The sequence below is a fragment of the Enhydra lutris genome, unplaced genomic scaffold, assembly GCF_002288905.1.
Source record: "Enhydra lutris kenyoni isolate GAN:26980312 unplaced genomic scaffold, ASM228890v2 scaffoldscaffold9, whole genome shotgun sequence".
NCBI lineage: Eukaryota > Metazoa > Chordata > Mammalia > Carnivora > Mustelidae > Enhydra > Enhydra lutris.
In genome coordinates this window covers 13,685,007-13,707,980 of record NW_019154093.1, presented here as the reverse complement: position 1 = coordinate 13,707,980, position 22,974 = coordinate 13,685,007, and the positions used below count along the sequence as shown (strand labels likewise).

General features: G+C 58.9%; 1 protein-coding gene across 1 annotated transcript in view; it reads right to left on the bottom strand.

Moving 5' to 3' along the window:
* The window catches only part of LOC111143621 (SZT2, KICSTOR complex subunit), a gene marked incomplete at its 5' end in the record, with an annotated part of 48,066 nt that overhangs the window by 7,166 nt on the left and 17,926 nt on the right, over positions 1-22,974 (bottom strand). The window contains 56 exon segments of the mRNA XM_022497450.1: positions 53-143; positions 1,898-2,097; positions 2,198-2,323; positions 2,413-2,492; positions 2,588-2,855; positions 3,059-3,235; positions 3,309-3,409; positions 3,510-3,640; positions 3,752-3,884; positions 3,977-4,074; positions 4,197-4,363; positions 4,757-4,896; positions 5,266-5,433; positions 5,513-5,677; positions 5,822-5,906; positions 6,158-6,322; positions 6,428-6,546; positions 7,187-7,298; positions 7,385-7,490; positions 7,581-7,683; positions 7,765-7,917; positions 9,662-9,791; positions 10,498-10,597; positions 11,337-11,538; positions 11,726-11,797; positions 11,930-12,008; positions 12,099-12,266; positions 12,445-12,630; positions 12,845-12,908; positions 12,996-13,103; positions 13,277-13,418; positions 13,581-13,874; positions 13,971-14,049; positions 14,190-14,282; positions 14,441-14,582; positions 15,438-15,684; positions 15,826-15,941; positions 16,235-16,439; positions 16,529-16,690; positions 16,779-16,902; positions 17,140-17,234; positions 17,406-17,576; positions 17,764-17,877; positions 17,989-18,103; positions 18,302-18,470; positions 18,731-18,825; positions 19,048-19,126; positions 19,505-19,720; positions 19,817-19,902; positions 19,904-20,035; positions 20,250-20,364; positions 20,506-20,658; positions 20,880-21,022; positions 21,709-21,838; positions 22,030-22,264; positions 22,664-22,834. Coding sequence (XP_022353158.1) covers positions 53-143; positions 1,898-2,097; positions 2,198-2,323; positions 2,413-2,492; positions 2,588-2,855; positions 3,059-3,235; positions 3,309-3,409; positions 3,510-3,640; positions 3,752-3,884; positions 3,977-4,074; positions 4,197-4,363; positions 4,757-4,896; positions 5,266-5,433; positions 5,513-5,677; positions 5,822-5,906; positions 6,158-6,322; positions 6,428-6,546; positions 7,187-7,298; positions 7,385-7,490; positions 7,581-7,683; positions 7,765-7,917; positions 9,662-9,791; positions 10,498-10,597; positions 11,337-11,538; positions 11,726-11,797; positions 11,930-12,008; positions 12,099-12,266; positions 12,445-12,630; positions 12,845-12,908; positions 12,996-13,103; positions 13,277-13,418; positions 13,581-13,874; positions 13,971-14,049; positions 14,190-14,282; positions 14,441-14,582; positions 15,438-15,684; positions 15,826-15,941; positions 16,235-16,439; positions 16,529-16,690; positions 16,779-16,902; positions 17,140-17,234; positions 17,406-17,576; positions 17,764-17,877; positions 17,989-18,103; positions 18,302-18,470; positions 18,731-18,825; positions 19,048-19,126; positions 19,505-19,720; positions 19,817-19,902; positions 19,904-20,035; positions 20,250-20,364; positions 20,506-20,658; positions 20,880-21,022; positions 21,709-21,838; positions 22,030-22,264; positions 22,664-22,834 — 7,820 coding nt within the window.

The following is a 22,974-nucleotide window of genomic DNA, read 5'->3' as shown; positions in this document are numbered from 1 at the left end:
GCTGGGGCACCGCTAATTATACTGCCGGGGAAGGTACACAACGATGCACTACCTTGGGGCTCCCATCAGTCTTGGTTTTAGGGCAGGAGAAGGAGCCTCGACCTTCCGTTCCAAGGATGGCCATGGCCCGTAGCCGGCTGGTGCTGCAGAAAAGAGGGGGGAAGAGGATGAGGCAGGCCAGCGGAGGAAGTGGTCTGGCCAGCAGCCCCACAATCACTTTCACGGGCAAGCGACCTGCAGGAGTGGAAACGGGACTGGAGAGGGAAAGGACCTGCTTGGGGAACCGTGTTGGGGAAGTGGCTGGGACTGGAGTTCAGGTGTACACCGTGGGGCAGCAGGGCTCCACGGCAGCTACTGCTCTAAGGGGAAGCTGGAGGAGTGCTCTACGGAGGGGGTGGAGAGCAGGCCCCTTTCCACCGGTGAGAGGAGAGGGGACAGGTTAGGGCACAAGAGGCTGCTGGGACTGTTTCAGGGTCCCATAGGCCTACTCAACTCAGTGGTAAGGGGAGAAGAGAAGCAGGAAAGGTACTGTGAACCAGGAAAAGAGCAAGGGCCAGTAGGATGCACTCATTACATCAGGAGCTATAAACCACCAGAGTGCTTGTTGGCAATCGGGTTGGACGGTGAGGTGGCGTGTGTGAAAGCCTCTGGAGAAAAGAAATGTCTCATTTGGTCCTCAAGGAAATTGGAACAAGACTTTGACAGTGATTGGTGAGATTGGTGAGAGACGAAGGCCTGACTGTAAATTTGGCTCTGGAAACATATTTTTCATCCCAGTGTCTTTTAAAAAAAACTTATTTTTTTAAAAGTAGGCTCCATACCGAGTGTGGGGCTTGAACTCATGATCTGAAGATCAAAACCTGAGCTGAGATCAAGAGCTGGACACCCAAGTGACTGAGCCACCTGGGTGCCCCTACTGTCTTTTGTTTTAAAAAGGAACCCAGACTTTTGGGAAGAGCTTCAAACTCTTGGAATGGAAAGTATGGAAACTGAAGTCTCTCAGAGATGCTCCTTTAGGGGGACCCACTGGGAAGCAAGTAGAGTTCCTTCTCAGGCCCTGATGCCCAGAAATGAGAGGGGTGGGGTCCCAAAGGAGCAGGCCTGTCCTCTCTTCCTAATGCCCAGGAGAGGGCAGGCGGCCTGGGAGCTGGAAAGCTGGTTTCAGAAACGCTCAGGAGTTGGAATTGGCTCTCTGGGCCAGGTGGTGTCCAACTAAGGAAGTACAACTCGTACTCAAAAGTAACTGTGTGCAACACAAAGAGGGAGGTTCCCATAGCCACCGGGGAGGGGCTGGAACACAGACTCTGGAGGCTCAGATGTTGAGAACAACATAAAGCAGGGGCCACAGAAACGGGAATCTGAGATTTGACACAGGACAGGAAGAGTGGCCATGGCTGCGTCACTGTGCTCCATGGAGCTGCAAGGTGGCGAGAGATGAGCTGCCTGCTTCCCAACACTGACACCTGTCACAACTGTCCCAGAATGGGCGGGAGGACAGTGACGCAGGTGGGCCTGGCGCAGGGGTCCCTGGTGAGAGAGGCTAACTCAGCAAGGACAGGGCTTCCTGGGCCACAAACCACACGAGATACCTGGAGAGGCCCCTGTGGTGACCAGGCCAGGAATCCTTAAGGCCCAGATCCAGGGCATGGAGGTACACAGCCCATCAGTGTGTAAGCCATACGTGTGCACAGCCGTGTGCACACTTGGGCGGCTGGGAGTTTTACAGGCCGTGCCTGGGGCCCGTGGGAAGGCGACCCTGACCCTTGTGGGTATGCTTGGCCCGGGCGGAGGGACGTGCAACAAGGCCCACGGGGCTCAGAGGGAGATGGGGCGAAAACAGCAAGGGTGTTTGGGGCCGTGCCCACAGCAGCAGAGGGGGAGGGTAAGGGGTGCTCACCTGCGGGCCGGGGAGGGGGGCCGCAGCGGGACTAGCACGAAGCCCATGCTCTGCAGATACTGCACGTACTGCTGCAGGAAGGCCAGGCTCAGCTCCTTCAGCCACGGCTCCTCCCGGGCCCCTGGCGGGGGCGCATCTGAAGACTCGCAGCTGGTGGGGGCCTCCCGGCTCCCAGCCCCAGACTCGGGGCGATGGCGCCGCTGGGGGAATGGAGATTAAGGCAGGCTCTAGCCTCAGTCAACCACACCACGGGGGTGGACGGAGGTCCCGTGGGAGAGACCCAGGAATCTGGAACCTCACCTGGCCCTCGGGGGGCCCAGAGGTATCGGGGGGCCCATGTAGCCAGGCAGCTGGGTCGAAGAGCAGGGCCGTTGCACAGTAATGTACCAGGCGGGACGACTGCTTCAGGGTCTCTAGCTCTGCAGCCTGGGGGAGATGAGGTGGTGAGCATGGGAATGGTGGCCAGGGATGGGGTCCCAGGATGCTCAGGGAGGACACAGGTTCGAGCCACTCACACTGATGGGCATGCTGGCTGGGGCAGAACGCTGCTGCCATGTCACGAACAGGTTCTCCATCTTCATCTGGCGCTCCAGCTCTGCTGGGTACAGGCATTAGTAATGGCTCCCAGGAGCTGTCACTCCTCTCCTCCCACACTCCACAGACTGCCCTCGCCTGGCCCAGGGCCCTCACCTCTGCGCTCCACCATCTTGATCTCCAAGAACTGTTGTCCATGGTAGGTGACGGGATCAGGGGGTCTGGGCACAGGGCCGAGAGAGGAGCTGGGGCGGGCAGCAGTGATATCCCTCAGGGCCTCATCGAAGGGGAATGTGTCGAGGGGAAGGGAGCCCCCACCCCGAGAGGAGGCACTCAGCCGGCCCTGTTCGCGGCTCAGCGGGGGGCTTGCACTCCGGATGAGGGTCTCTGCTTCCATGGTTGGCAGGAGGAATGGGTTTGGCTCCTGAGAGAGATGGGAGTGTCACAATGGGTTCATGGCCTTTGCCTTCAGACCCTCTCTCCCACCCAATGGCCTCCTCTCTCAGATGTTCCCTCCCCACTATCTCTGCCCTCAGTCTGTCCCTCTCCCCTGCTTCCTGGCTGGCACTTCCTTCAACTAATCCCTTAGGAATCAGAACTAGAGGAGGGAGCCCGAGCAACAGGCACCTTTTCGTCCCGCACTGGGAAGTCCAACTGGCCACAATGATGGAAAAGCCCCAGCTTCTGGCTGAGGAGGCAGAAGATGAGGTGGGCACGTGAGTTCTGCCACTGCACGAGGCGAACCAGTGCCCGGCCCAAGGCCGCTCCCAGGTCTGGAGCCCAGTTGTAGGTCAGCAGCTGTAGCTGGAAGTCAGGGGTCAGGGTCAGTGACATCACTGAACTCCTCCTCCCACCCAGCCCCTGGCCCCCCATCTACCTTCTTGTCCACGACCTCTAGCAGCAAGAACCTCTGCCGGGGAGCGCTTCGCCCACAGCTCCCGTCGCCTCCTGGCTCAAAGCGCTGCACAGCTTTGGCAGCTATGGGAGGAATGCTCAGTTGAGGTCCAGACGCAGATCCCCGTGAGCCCACCCTGCTCCCCAGAACTCTGAACTCACTCCCTCTGGGCCATGCCCTCACCCTGCTGGGTTGGTCTCCTCCATTGCAAGAAGTTCCTTCCCAGAAGCAGCAGGTGCCGCTCCATCGCTGGGCGCGGCGTTGGGCACAGCTGACCAAGGGAGCAAGGACTGAAGATCTCTGGCTCTGAACCCCTGGAGGGAGGAAGGGAGGGACAGAAAGCAGACCATCCATGTACAGCCCCATTCCCTCGCTATCACCTCCCAGGCCTAGCTGAGCTTAGCCTCCAGCAGACCCAAACTCACAAATGCTGCTCAAAGATACGGACGCTGGTATCTCCGGCCATGGAGATGACCAGAGTCGTGAACTCAGAGAGGACAGACGGAAGGAGGAATCGGGACACCATGTGGGTGGAGCTCCTGGACACTGAGGCACAACCTGGAACCGGGGGAGAGAGGTCACGGTGGGGCTGTAGGTTGGGGACTAGGCCATGGGGTTGAGTACAGGTGAGGAGGGGCTGGGGGTCTCACCGATCTGAACCATAAACTCCATCCAGTGCTGAGTCACGCGAGCAAACACAGGCTGCAGGGTTCCTACCTCACCCTCTTCTAGCTGTGTGGTCCTGCGTCTGAAGACACAGGGGGTGTGAGCCTCACCTCCACACGTGACATGTGTGTGCTTACACAAACCCAACACTTACCTGTGAGTTCACCCCCCACCCAATGACGCAACACCACAACACACACACACCTTTGTCTCTGAGCTCCAGAATCTGAGCCTGATGCCTGCTCAGTGCCACCTGGAGTCCTAACACTTTCGGTTTTGTGACGCCTCCGGCCCCGGGTGTCTTCTGGCCGATCCAGGACGATGTCATCGGTTGTTTTGGGGGAACCCAAGTCCCCACATTCTGTTTTACTCTGGGGACAAGGCAGTGAATGAGGAAGTGCTGCTGGGAAGGGGGATGGTGTGGAGGATAGGGGCATCGTGAACCAGTAATGAGAGCCTGCAGGGCTTGGAGGCCCAGGGCAGGCCCAGCCTCAGGCAGCACTCCGCTTTCCCGAGCCCTGGCACCCTCACTGGTGCAAGCCCACTTCTCCTGTGGGCACTCCATGAGAAAAGGGAAGTGAAGGCACGTGCTCAGCTGAGGGTCTCTGTGTCAGAGAGACCCTGCCTGCTGCATACCCTAATGGGACAGAGTCGCTTTATGTGACAGGCTGTCCGGGGCAAGGTCTACGGGGGGAGTAGGGGAGTCAGGAGACAGGCAAGAAGGCGGATGCCAACTGCATCACCTCTTCCCATCTTCTCATTACCAGCATATCCCAGAAGCTACGGCGGCCAGCTTTGCTGGGAGGAGTCACGGGCTCGCCAGGGCCAGGGCCAGGGCCAGGGGGAAAGGTGCTAGCTCGGCCTGCAGGGCTCTTGGTTTCCAATGACCCGCTCTGGAGATTTCCTGTGACATCAGACATTACAGACTCCTGTCACTGTGCCTATTTCAGACAGACCAGCCCCGCAATAGGTATGACAGTGACTTGCCCCTTATTCCACCTGTCAGGCAATGGTGGCGTACGCATCTGAGAGCTACGTGTTTGTGTGAAGGGAGTTCCTGGGGCAGTATCCCTCTCGAAATGGGGGACCAACTGGGTGTGGACCCTTCTGCTAGCATGTCGCCTTGCTGACGCAGAGAAGATACAGGACAACTGTGTATTGAATGTGTACTTTGGAGGGAGCCTCTGCGATGCCTTCCCAGAGCCCCACCTTTGCAAGCTCACCAGAGACCCGGTCTTGCCTGGGCCTGGCACATTCTCTGGAGCCTGCGTACCTGGAGACGCGTCCTCAACACACAGGGAGGCTGGCAGCAGCTGCAACTCCATGACAGCGTCAGCCAGGGCCTGGCGGGCTGCTCCCCGGAGCTTCTCCTCCAGCTGCACGATGCTGATGTTCCCCTTCTCCCACACGTCCAGTCGAAGCCGTGGGGCCCCATTCTGAGCTGGAGGAAAGAACGGGGATGACATGAGGGGGCCTCTGGTTCCCAGAGCATTAACTCAGCACCCCCTCTGCTGACCCACCTGAAGAACCATCCTGCACAGGCGGGCAGCGAGTGACCTGGGTCAGTTGCTCAAATTCCTCCTCTTGCAGTGGGTCTAGGGGCCCCGGAGAGGAGGGGGGCCAAGAGGCCAGTGAGATGGGGCTTCCCACTTCATCCACGAAGGCTAGAGTGATGCAGGCGACCCCTGGGTAGAAATCCAGAGAAAGGCTCGGGTCCGAGACCTCCAGATCACCCTGAGTGGCCAGGCTGGGTGAGGCCCCCCCAGCCTCGAGGCAGGAAGACGCTCTCGCACGCTCAGCAGTGGCATGGGGCTGCGCCCTGCATGTACCTTTGCCGCCGGTGCCCTGTCCGCCAGGCTTGTTATACAAGTAGATGTCCAAGTCCGGGAGGCCGCCCTGTGGTGGCAGCGGATGCTGAGGAGGGAAGTACCACAGAGAACTAAGCCCAAGTGGGCGGACAGACAGAAAGCATCGGAGGATGGTGTCCACAGTGGGAAATGGCGGACGGGCACAGCTGGGAGCGCAGGAAGACATGGGCAGACAGTAAAGGTGGAGGGGGGGGGGGAGGCAGCGGTATATACAGGTCCACAGGCCAAGGTCACTTGCAGTGCCCGCAAGGAAGAGTTCCGCAGTCGGGGGGAGTATGGAGAGGGGCCCACCCTCACCTGGAAGTGATTGCGGCTATTGCTGTCCGTGTACTTGGGCGAGTGCAGGAAGATGAGCAGGTTCTGCCGCAGATACCAGGCCAGGGCAGGAAGCCAGGGCCTGCAGGAGGCAGGGAGGGCCAGGTGCAGCACCTCGGAGGGGAGACTGCCAGGTGGCTGAATGAACTGCGGAGAGGGGAAGGGGCGTCAGAGCTGCGCAGAGAGGGCAGAGAGCAGATGGTCCCCATGCCCAAGCCCTGGAGGGCTGTCGGAGGCCGGGAGGGGGCTGACCTCCACATCAGCGGGCGTCAGCTTGCAGTTCCGCACGAGCATAACAGTGATGACATCCAGCGTGGCCTCGTCCAGGCGCCGACGCAGCACCCGCACTAGCTCATCGGTAATCTCAGGACCTTGACACAGCCATGGCAGGAGTAGGGGAGACCCTGGCAGAGGATCCGGCGACTCCCCCCAGCCTGGCCCTTGACCCCTAGACTCGAACATTCTCCCACACACTGGAGGCAGCCAGCACTAGGTTCTACTTCTGCCAAGTTCTAGTTCACTGTTTGACTATGGACAGGTGAGTGTCAACTCTCAAAGCCTCAGTGTCCTCATCTCTAAGATGAAAGTAATAATAACATCTACCTTGTACGTAACAGCCTTAGCCCAAGCCCCCGTACATGTTAAAGCAACCGTAAACATGAACAGCAACATCCAGTTGCCTGCTGGATACCTCACGCTCACCATCTCCCAAATCTAACCCATGACCTTCAACCCAAACTCACCCTCGATCTCCAGCCAGTGGAGCCACCAACCACCCAGTCACCCAGGCTAGACATCCTGTGTCAGCTTTCACGGCTCCTCTTCCCCAAGCTGCATTTCAATCAGCTAGAGGACCTATCCTCTAAACATCTGTGTCTGTCCCACCCAGCTCCTGCTTGAGGGAAACCCAGAGCACAGCATGAGCTAGAGTAGGAAGGTGCCAAGAGAAGTCTCGGGAGGATTCTGGAACCTCCTCTGGTCACTCCCCAGCCCCCTCCGAGCAGTGCTTACCTGCCTGTCCTACACCATGCACCAGAAGCTGGATATGCCTGTCCACTTGGCCCACAGGACGAGCAGCATCAGAACTACGGCTAGAAGCCATGTCCAGGGGAGAACGAGGCCCCTACAGGGAAACTTGGGTAAGGGCCTGGCTCCAGCGGGCAAAGTATAAGGGGAGCACAGGGTCCTTGGGGTGGAGGTGATACGTGCCGAGGCCTCCTCAGAGTAGATGGGCTCCTGGCTTCGGGACAGAGCTAGGGAGGGGGGCAGCGCATCGCCTTCCCATGGCCGGTCGCTGCAGGACGTCTCCAGGAGCCTAGGAGAGAGTGGCACAGACTTTGGACATAGCTCTTTGGCCACCATCTTTGATCCCTGCTCTTACTCCCTTTTCCCAGGGCCCACGTACCGCAGGTAATACACAGCCTTCGTTGCTCGTTCCTGATAGACAAACATATTCTTCCGGTTCACCACAGAGAAGGCATTGAGCACGGAGCGCAGGGCCTGGATGGCTGTGGGAGTAATGGGGGCTCAGGACGGCCCCTTCTCCAGATTCCCTCCACCTCCACTTGCCTCTCATGCCCGTCACACACCCCGAGAGACCCCCATGCTGGGCCCCATTTTCAGGCGTGAATGGACTCGAATCACGGTTCCCCACACAACGTCACAGGAGAAATGGCCAGGGACAAACTGCATTGTGGCGGCTAGGTACCCTCGGGGTGCACAGCTCTCATCAGCAGCATAATCTGGAGAGAAGGGAGACAGCGGATGAGAGGCGGGACACGGCCCTCTGCCTTTGCTACTTCTCACTTATGAACTGGTCTACTTGTCCTTACTCCCCAGGACTCCTTGGCCCTATCACCCTGCAGGGGAAAGACGGTCATTTCAGGTAACAAATCAGGACCATACTCTTCGGAAACCAGGTCACAGCACAAAGGCTCTCAGGCAGTTGTGGAGGAGGAGCTAGAAGTGTCAGGTAAGGCAGAGCATGAGAAAATTCTGAAGATAATGCCAAGACACTCCGGCTGTGTACTAATATGATATGTAACACACACCCCATCTGCGTACTCACACGGAGGGGCAATGAGAACCCCGTCAGAACCAAGAGGATAGGAGAGCTGATACACACCTCCAGAGTCAGGGCAAACGCTGCGCTCTGGAGGACAGCTGACCCAAAAGGACTCACAGGGCAGCAGGGCAGAATGCAAGAGCCCAGGGGCACAGTCCAGAGCCTGGTCTGACCCTTTCCAGCTTCCCAGGTTGAAGAGGAGCCCCCCAACACGACAGAGGCAGCCATCTGGTTTCCCAGAGAAGCTGCTGCCAGATGTGAGCCGTGTACAGAGCACACAGGAGGTTGTCTGGAACGGAATGCTGGTTGCTGAAGGCTCCAGCAAAATCACGTGGACAGACTATAATGAGGAAGGGCTGTCTCCAGGCTCTGACCGGCCTTCCGTTACACGCTGCTAGAGGCATTGGCAACAAAGATGTGTGGCTGTCCTATCTCGTGCTCAATGTGCAGAAGATGCCATCAGACCCTGGGAAGTCCGCTAATTAGGGGAATGGTGCTTTGATACGGAGCACGTCTTGGGATGTGCTGAGACGTGACATCCAGGATTGGTAGGAACGTTCACCTACAGACTTGCTGAGACTATTAAAAACAAGAAGTGCTCTGATTTTCCTTTTCAACCAGACGGGAGAACTGCAAAGAAATGACATCATTTGGCTTTCCCCTCTGAGCTGGGCTGAGGGGTCATCAGGAGTCAAAGAGAGAGCGAAGTGTCAAGACTTCCATTAGCATCTCGAGTAGAGTACCGGGCTTCCTCATCACGAGCAGAAATCTCAGGAAGCCCAGAGGGGTCCTGTGCCTGCCTATCAGGAGGGACAGCTGATTGGAAGGCAGATCCTCCTATCAGGCTTAGGCTCCTCCCCTCTGATCTTCTCCCACCTGTGACCTGGCCTACTCGCCCACCCCCTACCCCCACACCGTTCCTCGGCCCTATTACCCAAAGGGGAAAGATGGTCATTTTGGAAAGGAAGGTGGGGCAAGGCAGAGGCACGGCGTCAGGAAGACAGGTCACAGCCGGTACCCCTTCCATGGTCCCTTTTCTCCTGTGTTCTTTAACCCTTCCTTGCCTCCTGGCTCCTTCTCTGTGGAACACAGATGTGCTCGAGTCTGCCTTGTTGTCAAATTCCTTCCTTGTGTGCTTGCGACACTACGTAAACGAGTGGTTCTCCTCTGCTCCACCTGTGTAAGATCCTCTCACTTCCGTCTCCTCTGGCTCCTAGTTCCACTTCTCTGCCAAAACTTTCACTAACGACACACAGGAACTTTCAATGGCCAAACCCAATGACCCTTTTCTGTCCTATCCTCCCTGCTCTCCTGGCACCGGTGACCAAGTCACAGCGACTCTGCCCTGGTCTTCTCACCCAAGCACGGACACAGGAAGGGCGGCAGCAGCCCAGGAGGGAGGCTCCTGGGTGGGGTCTCACCATCACTGGGCAGTGGTGCCCGCTGACGGGAGTGGAAGGGGGTCTCACTGCGCCACAGATCTTCTTCGCTCTCGGCCACCAGAAGAGAGTTACACACGTGACTGTCATGGAGGTCCTGCAGAAGCAGCCGCTGGGAGAAGGAGCCAGGTATCAGGGAACTGAAATATTTCTCCAAGAATTGGTGGCAGTGGTCAGGGGTGATCAAAGGCCAGAGAAGATGCCGGTTATCACGGGGGGTCAGTGATCAAGAGAGCATCAATAATCACTGGGGGGTCAGATGCGTCCTACAGTCACTGGGCTCAGGGATCCGAACCCCAGGTTAGGAACACTCGATCCTCTTCTTTGCCAGAATCTGTTCTCCACCCTTCAGGTCTCAGCTTAAAAAGATCAATTCTTTCCCTGACACTTCAGAAGGTCAGACCCCGTCATACGCTCTCATCAGTTTATACTTTTCCTCTGTATGATTTTTCACAATCATAATGGAAACAATTTGTGTAATTTAGTTGTTCGGTGTCTATCTCCCTCACTCGACACAAGTTCCAGAGAGTCGGGGTTTCCCTGTCTTATTCACTATTGAATCCCTAACACCAGCGCAAGGCCACAAGATGGAACAGCTCACAGTCAGGGTCAGGAAGAGTAACCCACATTACTGGGAGTGGGTGGGGGAGTGTTCCCCAGTTTGTAGGGCCCAAGGAGTAAGAGTACCCCAGTAATCAGGTGTCAAAGAAAATGTCCGTGATAGATCAAAAGCCTCTGAAGGTCAAGTTCCTAGAAACTCCTTCCTCATCTGAGCAGTGTCCCATGCTTAGAAAGCCCTGCTCCCCGCTGTCCCTTACCTGGTTGACCTCCCTGCAGATCTCCCCAACTCGCCTCACCAGGAGCTGCTGCAGGTGGCGACACTCGATGCCTGGCCCCCCATCCTCCCGAATCAGGCTCCTGGCGGGGAGGGATGGAATGGCCGCAGTTGGTGGTGGTGGGGGTGGGGTTGGCAGCTGGGGCCAAGAGAAGCCATGAGAAGGGAATAGGACTGGACCAAGGGAAGCACACATGGGGGGGAACTGGGAAAAGCAGAATTCTCCATAGCAGTTACGGAAGCACAGGCTCTAGGCTTGCTTTACCAGCTTCCATGTGGGCAGGACATGTCAGCTTCCTTCTTCTCCATTCTCAGACCTTGAGCAGAATGGTGGTCTTCCCGTCTCAAACCCAGCCCACCCCATGACGGGAGCCATCTTTAACCAGGGGCCTTGCTGTGAGTCCTGACTCTGCCCTTTCCTGTGACCTTGGGCAAGTATTTAACTTAACTGTGCTTGAGTTTCTTCGCCCCGTCACAAAAGGAGCTGGTCCAGGCAGAATACTCAGAACAGTGTCTGCCATGTACTAAGTGCTTGTTAAATATCACCTGTTAGTCCCACATCAACTTCTGAAGCTGCTCTGAACCGGAGAAGCTCTCAACACGAGGCTAGGAGCCCAAAATCCCACCAGCTTTGAACTCCACTAGGAAAGCAGAGAGTGACCTGCTTTGCTACAGGCTGTGGGAACTGGTCAGGACTCTCCAGCCCCAGAACACAGTCAGACCCCGACCCAAACCCTCAGTCCCATGTCTTACTTTGGGATGACCCTGGAGAGGAGTGTTGTGGGACCGGGGAAAAGCGGCACAGTGCAGGCCCCTACTTACTGTGCGTGGGCGTACACTTCTACACGATCCTGTAGCACCCGAACGATGAGCCAGAAGTCAGGCAGGCAGGGCCCAGGGAGGCCTGAGAGTGAAGACTGTGGAGGTGTTGGCCCAGGTGGGGTCCGCAACATGAAGGGAGCCTTCTCCCCCAGGGTCTCATTGGGACCCTCGCTGTCTGAGCCACTGCTGCCACCATCGTAACCTGTGTCAAATGAGCTGAGGTTGAGCCCCAACCTTTGGCTCATCTGATTCTCCAAGTGTGTCAGGCTTGATGGGCCCAGCCCCTTCACGTCAGTCCCTTCTGATGGCCCCTGCCCAGTCCTTCTGCCGCACGGCCCAGTCTCTGCCTCCCATCAGCTTAGAGTCCTCCCCAAACTGTCCCGGCTTACCCAGGTGGTCAGAGTCCACACTGCCCTGACTGGACATAAGGCTCAGCCCCCGGCTGGGCCCAGGCTGGCTCCCTGGGAAAAGAAAGGAAAGGTCTGGAACCTCTACTGAACTTGCTTAGGACTGCCCGAGGAGGGAAGCAGGGCCAGGGATCTGTAAGTCCCTGGTCTTAGCCCCCAGACTTTGTTGTCCAAGTCCTCTCTTACCTCCCTGTGGCAGGCTGAGGAGAGGGGTGCCCTCAGAACCCTCTGGGGAGCCAGGGGCTTGGGGGCTGGCTGTCAGGGCCTGAGGGGCAGGAAGGCAGAGCTAAATACAGGACCCACACACCAACCTCCACCCCCCCTCCATTCCCAGGTCATCCCAGGAAAGGCTCACCTCCCCTTCGATGCCTTCGGCCCTGTCCTCATGGCTGTGCCAAGCCCAGGCTGCTGAAGGGGGCTCTCCCTGGGACCCACCTGGCTGTTGGCCAACTGCCACAAAGAAGAAGCCACTGTCAGGATCCTCAAGAAGAACATGGCCAGGAAGGTGAAGGCGGCGAAACTCCTGGGGAGCAGGAGCCAAGGTCACAGTTAAGGCAGAAGCAAGGGACAATGTGGTGAGGTGGCTGTTCGGAGGGGAACGCTATGGACTGAAACCAGGAGAGGCCCTTCTACTTCTGTATCTGGAGTCTGGAGAAGAATGGGCCCCAGAACCATCAGCGGGTGTTCTGAGGGCAGCGTACCTCCTTGAATTGTGTGAGGGAACGTTCTGGCCCAAACACAAAACTCAGTGGCAGGGTTTGGCGAAGGCAGGTGGAGCGTCCAGGAGAGCTGTGGATGTGGGCAGCTGCACGGTGCAGGGCAGGGCTCTGAGGGATGCCCCCTCTTCGCAGGGCTCCCACCATCTCATCCTCCAGCAACCAGTGGATCTACACAGAGCAATCCGGGAAGTGGCCAAGGGCACCTCCTTGCCACCTGGGGCATCACCTCACTTGCAGACTAGAAGACACCTTGCCTCACAGATTAGGGAGGCCTTACTTTGATCCCAGAATAAAGGGGCGCCTCACCTTCCTCATATGCTGGCAAGGGTATCAGTTAGTGCTGAGGGGCTATCACTTAGCCTGGGGGAGGGAAGGCCCTCACCTCACTCATGGTGGTCTCAATAGCCAGTCTGTGGGGTGTGGCCAAATTGGACAGTCCCGGGTGCCTAAGTGGAAGAAAGGGTTAGATGCTGCCTTCCAGAGAACAAAACTGACATGGCACGAGAAACTCTGAGAGGCGGAAGGGGAAGTACCTGTCTTCTTCTGGGGGTGGCAGTGGGGGCCCCAGGCCATCATCTGACCTTAAAGATGATGGCTGCCCTGGGGATCGTGGGAATGAAGCACTGCTTTCAGACGTGGACCTGAACAGGGTAGGAGCGAAGGTGAAAGATCAGCAGCTACTCTCTTCCTAGGCCTCCTTAGCACTCCTTTCTCGGAATCCTTAAGGGATCCTGAGTCCCCAAGTGCCTCTAGATTCCTTTAATGGGCCCCCACCCCAGGCCTCCCCTCCCCCCCACCAAACTTGTTGCCACACCGGTGGTGCTGAGGGTCCGAGGTCGGGGGAAGCTCCACTTCCAGAGGCAAGGTCAGCACAAAGACATCCAGGGTAACACTGAGGTCCCTCAGGGGCACTCGGCCTCCAACAGGGGGGCCCTCCAGACTGGAAAGCACCTGGCCTGGGAGAGGGGGAACGTCAGGGGTTGCTGGAGCCCGGGGACCAGCACAGACTTCAAGTCCCTGTGCTAATGAGTTACATCCATAGGCCCTGTCCCCCACCCCCGACAGGCAGGCAGGCTGTGCTGGGACCTGTGACCCGCCCCCAGGGACCCTGCACTCACCCAGGCAGGTGGGCAGGCTGCACACGGGTACTGAGCTGTGCTGCCCACGCAGCCGCACCGAGCACGTGAGGTGCAGGAAGAGAGGCGGCAGGTCGCGCACCAGGCTCTCCGGCCCCGTCGGTGAGTCGCCCCCCAGGATGCTGAAGGAGTCTTCATCAGGGTTCATGGTGTCGGCATCAGACAGTGAGGCAGAGTCGAGCCCCGCCGGCCCCAGCTCTGGCTCACGGCTCTCACGGTATTCCACCTCGAGCTCTGGGTCGCTCTCAGTGACCACACAGCAGGCTGCCGTGTCTCCTAGAAAAGGGTGCATGTCGTGTGCTCACTGGGACAGGCTGACAGCAGAGGGCCCCAAATCCTGGCTTGAAGCAGCCGTACCGTCTCTCCACACACCTTCTTCTCCTATGAGCTCAGCCTCTGAGAACTCCAGGTCACTGACTTTTCTGTCCACTGTGTCCCGAGGGCCCTCATCCTGAGCAAAAGAGAGACAGCTTTAGCCAAGGCCAGACAAGAGCCACATTGGGGCCTCAGGGAGCCAAGTCAAGAGGATCTGGGTGGGTATGTGGGGCTGTGGCTCAGGGGTTTGAGGGAGGAAGGGAGGAAGCCACTGACCTCTCGCCGGCTGGACGGAGGGCAGTAGAAGAAGTAGTGTGGATTGGAGGGCACCGTGCGGAAGTGGAGACCGCTTATCTCCAGGAACTTCTCCTGTTTGGGGTTAGAAGGAGGCTACTATGTCAGCCTGCCCTCAGCAGAATACTCCCCCCAGCCTAGAGCAGACACCTACACAGGCCGTCCCAGGACAGCCCACCAAGGCTGAGGGGAGGCGGGACTCCACCCTCCTCTTCCCCCACCAAGTGTTCCACCTGGATGAGGCCATGAAGGGCGTCATGTGCCTCTCCTCTGAGCTGGCAGACGTCTGTCAGAGAGATCTCCAGGCTGGGGTCTGGGTGGCCAGGGACACGGCTGCTCTGAAACTCAGGCTCGCTGAGGTCCTCAGTCTCTATGCTGAGTGGTCAGGGTGGGGGTGAGGGGAGTTGAGGCGTTAAGAGCCACCAAGTCCCAGAGGAGCCTGCGTCCCTACTGGGAGTGGCTCACACAGTCTTTGGCTCTAGCAAGGGTGCTTAGTACAATGGCAAGGGCAGTGAGAGAGGCAACAACCACCCCACCCCTTTTGGCTTGAACCCCCACGTTTCTTAATGGGTGGACATTTCTGTGACACAGAGGTATGAGTAAGGAGGACTCCCAGTTTTCTGACTAGGGTGGAGGGTGACCTCGTTCACTGGGGAAAAACACAGGTGGAGAAGCAAGGTTTGCTGGGGTAAAAACGCACGGATGTGGGGGCATGGAGGGTGGAGGGTCTAGAGCTCCAGACAGGGAACTGGGCTGGAGTTTGGACCTGGGTGTCATCAGGACCCTCTTCCCTCTGCTTCTTCTCCTCCCTTGATGCTAACATACCACGGGGGCCATACACACAGCTGTCTGCTCGCTTGCCTTTCTCCTTCCCTTCATCGGGGACCTGCTGGGCCCCTCAGGTGAGCTGGGGACCCAGCAGGGAGCAACACACTCTGAAACTCACGGAGTGGTTCCAGGGATTACTACTATTGCATGAGTGTTCTCAGAACAAAATTCCCCTTTCACTGATGGCAGCCAGCAACTCTCCACCCCTCAACCCGCTGCACACTCCGTGCTGGAACAGGAGAGACAGAGAGGAGACGGAAATATGGGAGCAAGAAGCCAGCGACAAAGCAACTGCCTCCCCGATGTGTGGGCATGACCTCGTGCAGTCTGACCCCTGGCTTGGAAAGTCTGTTTACGGGGATCTGGTGCAGCCCTGATGCGTCCCTCCGGGACCACCCTAACCTGGACTCAGAAGCCAGGACAGCTCGTTCCCGCGGCTCTGGGCCCTCCTCGATGCTGCTGCTGAAGGGCCCAGGGCTGAGAGGCCCGGGGCTTGGGGGTGCCTGAGGCAAACCCCGAGTGTGGCCGCACAGTGCAAGCAGGAAAGGGGTGATGTCTACTTCCTGTAGCAGCTCCTCACAGGCATCAACCGCGATCAGCAAGTCCTGCGAGGAGACATTCTGTGCTTGCTGCAAACTCCCGAACAGCCCTGAGGAAGGGGAGGAAGGGGAGGAAGGGGAAGGCGCCATGAGGGTCAAGTTCTGGAAACAGCCCCTCCAGCCCCCATGCCTGGAATCCCACAAAGCCCTCATCTCCTTCCTGATGCTCCCTCACGAGGCCTCCTGCTCACCACGGACGTAGCACCGCTGTGCGTGCTCCTGCAGCAAGGCACAATGGTTGGCTGCCTCCTTGAACCTGGGCTCCATCCAGGCTGAGGACGAGGAGGGCTGGTCAAGGAACGGAGTCCTAGGAATGGGAGGGAGGAGCTAGCTTGGCCAACTCTCCTGAGCGGTATCTCAGACTCCCCAACCCACCCATGCTCCGGTGGACTGCCCATACATCTCCACTGAAAATATTCACGGCTCAGCAAGTTCAAGTGATTTGCTGAAGGAAGCTAAGCCAGGAGCCGGCAAGACATGGACTGAGTTCCTGCCACTGATCATCGAACTGTCAGTCCATCCGCCTGAGCGTGGTGGTCGTAAGCCTTGGCTGGGGGCCGCGGTGGGGGCAGAACCTAGGTTAGCGCTGAGGGTATGCACCGGAAGATGAGGTCTCGAGGTGCCTGAGGGGGCTGTAGGCCAACCATCTGCTCCCTCAGTGCTTCCAGGGCACAGCTATAGACGTAAACAGGACACCGGGTCCGGGGAGCATCTGCGCTCTCTGTCTGCGGGGCCTGACGCCCAGCATAAGCTTGTAAGTCCCGACGGCACGGTGGGCTGAGGTCTTCTGGGTTCTGGGCAGCGTCTGTGGGAAGAGGTGTCACATAATCCCCAAGCCTTCTATTTCTTCCCGTTTCTGCTCCTGCTTAACTGACTCAGAGCCGGCAGCCTTACCACTGGCTGGGGTGACACTGAGTGTGGGAACCTGGGCCTTTGCAGCCCTCGCCCCAGGTCCTCCCAGATCTTTTAGGCTGGCAGCCCCGCTCCAATCCCCAAACTTCGGCTTTGTCTCCTCTTGAGAGGCCTCCAGGCCATAGGCAGCCAGGTGCTGGACGTCTGAAGAAGAAAAGAGAGACAGAAGTCAGCTGCTGGCTGGCCTCGTGAGGGAGTCTAGGGGCCAGTGATGAAGGTGAGGGGGCGGTACCTGAGAAGGTTGCAGGGAGGAAAGTCAGAAACACATGCTGGGGAGTCACAAGCCTTGCATAGCAGCGCCACTGAGGGGGCTGAGCAGAAACGAGAGGCTTGAGCGTCTCAGGAGGACCTCCACCCTGTAAGAGAAAAACAACCTCAGAGCGGTCTGCAGGGCCACCCAAGCCCGGCTCCCCTCCCCCACCCTGGAGTGCAGCCCTAGGTAGAGCTTTGAGATCCAGGACAAAGGGCAGGGATGGCATACTGTCTCCGGCAGGAGGCACTTAGCATCCCTGGGGACAGACAGCTGGGGCATGGATCAGTGCTAACAGAAGCTCAGTGGGAAAACAGGCCCAAGGAGACAAAGCGGTGCTGACCAGGGGAGGAGGAGCTGCGTCTCCAGTGGCCTGGGTGCTGCTGACTGCTCCATCCTTTAGGATCCTGTGGCCCCCTGCCAGTGGCTCTGCCGGACCTACGATGGGGGTAGAGGTGGGTGGGCGAGGGCAGGGCCGGCAGAGAGGCAGGGCTCTGAGGGGACGAGAGGAGGCCGAAAGCCAGAGACAGAACCCCACCCTGCTGCACAGGGATGGGGAGAAAGGGGCTGGGCCAGAGGGTGCTGTCTGGGAAAGAGGCGGGAGCTCACCTGGACTGTGGCAGGCCCGTCGCAGCACCTCACTCAAGAAGGTGGCCTGCTCAGCAGCGGTAAGCGGGATCTCCCGGTCACTCAGCTCCTGCCCCAGGCAGCTGTGCAGCAGGCACAGCACCGTGTCGTTGGCGGGACAGGGCCCCTCGGCGAGAGGGACGCCCTCTGGCTCTGCCCGACACACACTCCGCTCAGCACCGAGGGCCTCCTGCTCCCCGGAACCCTGGCTCCACCCTGGCCATGGCAGCCCTCGTGCGGCCTCCCAGCCACCTCCTGCCCCAGCACTCATCTGCTCTCTCGGCTCGCTCACTCCCACGCCCACAGGCCCTGTGGGTCTGTAAGGAGGAAGCTCACCCACCTCTGGAAAGCAGAAGGAAGAACATCTGTAGTTGCTGACACTGGGGCAACAACCCCATTAGGTCAAAATGGAAAGGGATCTCGTGGACACAGGTATCTCCTCCCTGGTCCAATGCTAGGAGGGAGGAAAGGAAGACAAGAGCCTTGATGAGACCCAGATGCCCCAGCTATGGTTCCCCCCACCAAGTGGGTCCTGATCCACCCCGGGGGCCCCTTCCCCACTGACCAGCAGAGACCCTCGGCTCTGGGGGCAGGGGACTCCACTCCTTGCTCTGGCACAGCTGTATCAGGTATTCAAAGCTCAGCATGGAGCCTATGCAGGCAGCATCCCGAGGGTGGAGCTGGGGCACAAAGAGCAGAGGTCAGGGGTCAGCCTGCCCTCGGCCAGAGTACTCGGGTGGGCAGCTCTGCAGGAAGCCCCCATAGTCAGAGACGGGCAGAGCACAGAGACTCAGAGGGCCCAGGAAGAGCACGGGCTGCTCCAGAGGGGATGGCGCCACCCCCGGTAAGGTTGGGGGGGTCCTTCAGAGGCCACTCACAGCTCGAGGGATCTCGGAGTACGTCAGGTCCCAGAGGTGCTTCCAGCTCTCGGGGCCGGGTGCCACCCGCCCATACTGAGGCTCCACCCACACCTCGGTGACTAGGTTGAGCTCGGAATCTCCTTCCAGGGCCTCCACCTCCACATCATTGTCATCATCTGTCGAGAAGCTAAAGGAGGAGGAACCCTGAGCCTGGCGGAGAGGAGAGTCCAATCCATAGGCGAGTGGCAGGGGGTCAGTTCACAGAGGGTGCACGGGACGGATGGAACTCCCACAGGGCCTTTCCGGAACAGCATCTGCTTGATGAAGCAACTGCAAACAGCATCCCCTACCCCGACTCTCCAACAGCCCAGGAACAGCACTTTGGGGGACATAGCGACAAGCGGGAATGTGGAGAGAGGCGGCTCCCAGAGAAGACCCGGGTCCCACCTGTCTTTGGTGGAGGCAGAGTGCGGGGGGAAGAGGATGTACTGGACGACACAGGTGTGCTTCTCTTCGCCGGCAGCCTGCCCCAGGGGCTCATTCTGCGGGCACAAGGGTAGATCTTGGGCAAACCTCAGCCAGGCCAGTTCAGGCTCTCAGACCCTAGCCCCCAGTACACTGTCCTGCGACTGGTCTCAGGCTTTGGGTCCTCTGGACACAGGGTCCCCATGAGGCCGTTTACAGGAGTCCCAACCCGGCTGAGAGGCAAGCGTCCCTCTGATGATGGGTCCCAGTGGGGAGGTGTCACAAGGGACGGCAGGTACCTGAATTGGAAGCTCCAGGACCATGTTGATGATTCCTTCCCCACTGCAAGCGAAGTGGAAGCCTTCGGAGAGTCGGACTCTGAAACCCCATAAAGGTGGGAGTGGGGATGGGATGAGATGGAGGAGAGACACTGAGTCCATCCTCCTGCCCCACATGCCACTTATGTGGCCACTTCCAGCAGCCGTCCCGGCAGACTTGTCCGCTGGCAGCCATGCTCGGACTACTGGAGCCTCAGGAGCAGCCAGCTGTAGCTGCACAGGCCAAAGTAAGCCGGCTGTGGTGGGTAGGGGGGAGGCAGGGAGGGCGGTGGCAGGCGCTACTCTGCCCTCAGTACTGTGCATAACGGTGGGGGTGGCGGGGCCCAGAGAGGGGCAGGGTCTGACTTAGGCTTTCTGCCAGGGTCTACACTCACTCTCTCCCCTCCCTGAACTGCCTGGCCTGGCCCAGATGACATACTCAGTGAGGATGGACAGGAGCTGTGCAATGGCACTGAGGGGCAGTGCAGGTGCCAGGCCCGATGGGACACTCCAGAGCCACCGCTGATGGTACAGGTAGCGAGACAGCGACGCTAGGCTAGAAGAGGCTGAGCGGCCTGACACCAACGGCAGTGGCCCCGGTGGCTCCAGTGTCAGTAAGAAGGGCGCCCGGTAGTCCAGGGGTAGCTTCTCATACCTGGGCAACAGAAGCAACACCTTGATCACCACTCAGACCCAGCTGAGCCCCAGCCTTCCCATGGGTCCCGGCCTGGGCCCCAGACTCGACACCAACCTGATGAGTAGCTTGTCCAGGGGCTTATGCAGGACCACAAGGCAGGGCCGGTCAGACAGCGCCTGCTGCGGACCCAGCATGGGGGGGGGACTTGGAAGGGGAGCTGCCCCCACCAATGCCCCCCAGCCCTTTCCGTTTGACCTTGGGTGTTGGCTCCTTGCTTTGCACCCGGTGGGGGAAACGCAACCGCAGGATCTCTTCCCGCAAACCCGACACAATCTGGGGGAGAAAGGTGATCAGATCTCCCTAACTCCATCCCTGCTAAGTCCAGAAGAAGGGGCCCCCAGACAAGGTGAGAGAGCCCTCTACTCCAAGCATTCCTTAGTCTGGGGGCTCCTCTCTCCACTGGCCCAGGCCCTATATGGTGGGGGAGAAATAGCCAGTCCATCCTCCAGGGCTCCTGGGTCTGGGAGTCAGTCAGGGCACAGCTCACCTTGTGTCGGGCCTGGGCCGGTGTGCCGATGGGAAAACCCAGGCGAAGGACCATGCACGGGGCCTTGGAAATGATGCGGACCATGTAGAAGGAGGAAGGGGGCTGGTCAGGGGCACTAGGGAGAAACGGGGGTCAGTGAGCAGCTCTACGTGGGGAGTCAGTGGGTGGAGGAGAAGGAATGGTGAGGTCTGGGCTTAGGGGAAGAGATGCAGGATGTGGGGGACAGGGAGGAGTGGGGGCCCACCGCTCTGCATACCTGGAGAGCAGCTTCACGTAGGAGTAGCCCTCGACCAGCACGAAGCTGCTCCAGTCCCGAAGCAGGGAAGTGAGGGAGGAGTGCGAGATCCTGCACTGCACGGTGCTGTAGCGCCCATTGCTGCCGGGGGTGTGCAAGTGCTTGGGGATGGGTCTGGAAGAGCGGGGTGGGCTGAGGTGAGGCCTCATGGTCCCAAGTGTGGGGGCCAAACACAGACTGCTATTGCTCTCTGCCAGGTCCTGTCTGAGGATGTGGGTGGGTAACTGGGAAATACTGGGGAAGCGTCATCGTCTTCCCTCGGCTGAGGGGGGTGAGGGCTTGTCTGCTGTCCCCCCACTTTTCCCCCAGGCCCCCAGCCCGCAGTGGGTACCCACGTGTCGTGCTCCAGGATGAGCACCAGCCGATGCATGTGCAGCCAGCGCTGCCAGGAGTTGGCATCCATGGACAGCACCGGCTTCCAGTAGGCTGCAAACTGGGCGTGGGAGGAGTCGGATCCACTGTGCTGAAGTGAGAGCACCTGGGGACGGGAAGGACAGTCCTGTAGGAGCCTTTGTGGAGAAACACGGCACAAGTGCCAATCGGCAAATGGGACCGTGGGGTCCAGGGGTCAGAGAGGAGCTCAGAGCCCAGCCTGGGACGGGAGCCTAGGACAAAGGCCAGATTAGGAGAAGCCCAGAGACAGGCTGAGCGGCCCTTGAAGCTGCATCCAGGTGAAGGATAGAGCTTACCATGTCTCCATCACTGCCTAGGGCAAAGCAGCTGAGTGACGGCAGGAACTCAGGGTGAGCCGGCCATGTGCCAGCGTAGGCCAAGGGTGAAGTCAGCACAGGACAAAGTAAGCTATGGTCTTCTAGAAGTGCACAGCTCATGGCAGTGGGCACGGGTGAAGATGCCAGTGGGGAGGGGGCAAAACACGCCATGTGGAAAAGGGGTGAAGGGGCTCCTGGGCACCTCTGCATTCTCTAAGTCTTTACCCCTGACACCCGTGATCTGCTGAGGACAGCCTCTCTACAGATCCTTCTCTGTCAGCAACTTGGAAGGAGGGAGGAGAACTGTTTTCAAGGCTAAAGCTAAGGAATTCTGGTTTAGGTGCCTCAGACTTGAGAGGGAAGGAAAAAGGGGGCAGCTCTGGGCTACAGAAGCTGTGCCAGTCCGAGCCTGGGTGGGTGTGGAGTGGGGCTGACGAGCCTCAGAGTCACTCACCGGGGTGGTGGAGCCGGGCGGGATATAGAAGAGCGGCACTCCGCTCTTGGTGCTGTCAGGAAGCGTGAAGTGTTCCGGGACTGAAGAGAAGGACTGAAGGTGGGCTAGCATCTGGTCCGTCTGGTTAATGCTGCAGAGCAAGGGCCAACCCTGAGCCACCCCTGACTCTGGTGGGCACAGGGAAAGGAGTCCCAGGGGGACGTGGGACTCTGGACACAAGCCTGGGCCTCAGGGGTGCTCTCACCAGTTCCCAGTTTCACACCTCTGTCCACCCATACAACAAATGGGGCATTGCTCACTGAGCGGTGTGACCTCACTCACCTCTGCAGCGTGTTCCAGAATCGTCGGATGACGTGGGTACGATACAGTGAGCGGATGGGTTGCCTTAGTGCACAGGACACATCGTGCAGAATGTCATAGCCCCCTTCCATTGTCACTTCCACCCGTGTTCCTCGAGGGCCCTCGGGCTCCAGGGGCCAGGGCGCCATGGCCACGTACTCAATGCGCATGTTGTGTTTCCACAACAGCACGAGTTTCACCTCCAGCTGAGACCCTCCTTCAGGGGAAACGGGAGGCTGGTTACGGGAAGGAGGCACAGCACTCCAGCCTGGGACTGAGCTCCATCTGAAACCCCCACCGGCCTCCTGCAACTCTAGCCTGGCAAAAGGTTCCAAGCATGCTTCCAGAGATTTCAGGCCTAGGGCCTGCCAATTGCCACAAACAGAAATTTATAGGAGTGATGTGAACACAGAGTTGGCTACACCACCCGCTGCAGACCCACCCCTGGCAGATGGAACCGGGAGGCTAAATGCTAAGAGAACAAGGCCCTGAAGGTGGCTCGGAACCCACTTGTCTACAACGACAAGCAGCATCTCACGGGTGGCACCTAGGCGCCTTCTGCTTTGTCTGGCAGGTCTGAGACTTGCGTGATGGGGCAGGGCCCAGTGACCCTCACCTTTGGCCAGCGTGACCTCTCGGACACTGTAGCCCTCTCGGAGCCGTACAGACACCGTGCTGACCAAATCGGCAGGCACCTCCTTCTCCGTGTGTTTCTTCCGGCGCAGGGCGAGGGCAGGGTTGCTGCTGGCCGAGACCAGGTGCTCATTAAACAGGCGGTGCTGAGAGCCTAGAAGACCAGCGAGGTTGGGGAGGGGTGGGCGGCTCTCTGTGAGCTGACAGAGAGCTGGGCGGGGGAATGGGGGTGGCTAAGCTGACATCCCAGGGGAGAGAACCGTGCCACAACAGTCAGCCCTGGCCCGAGCTCAG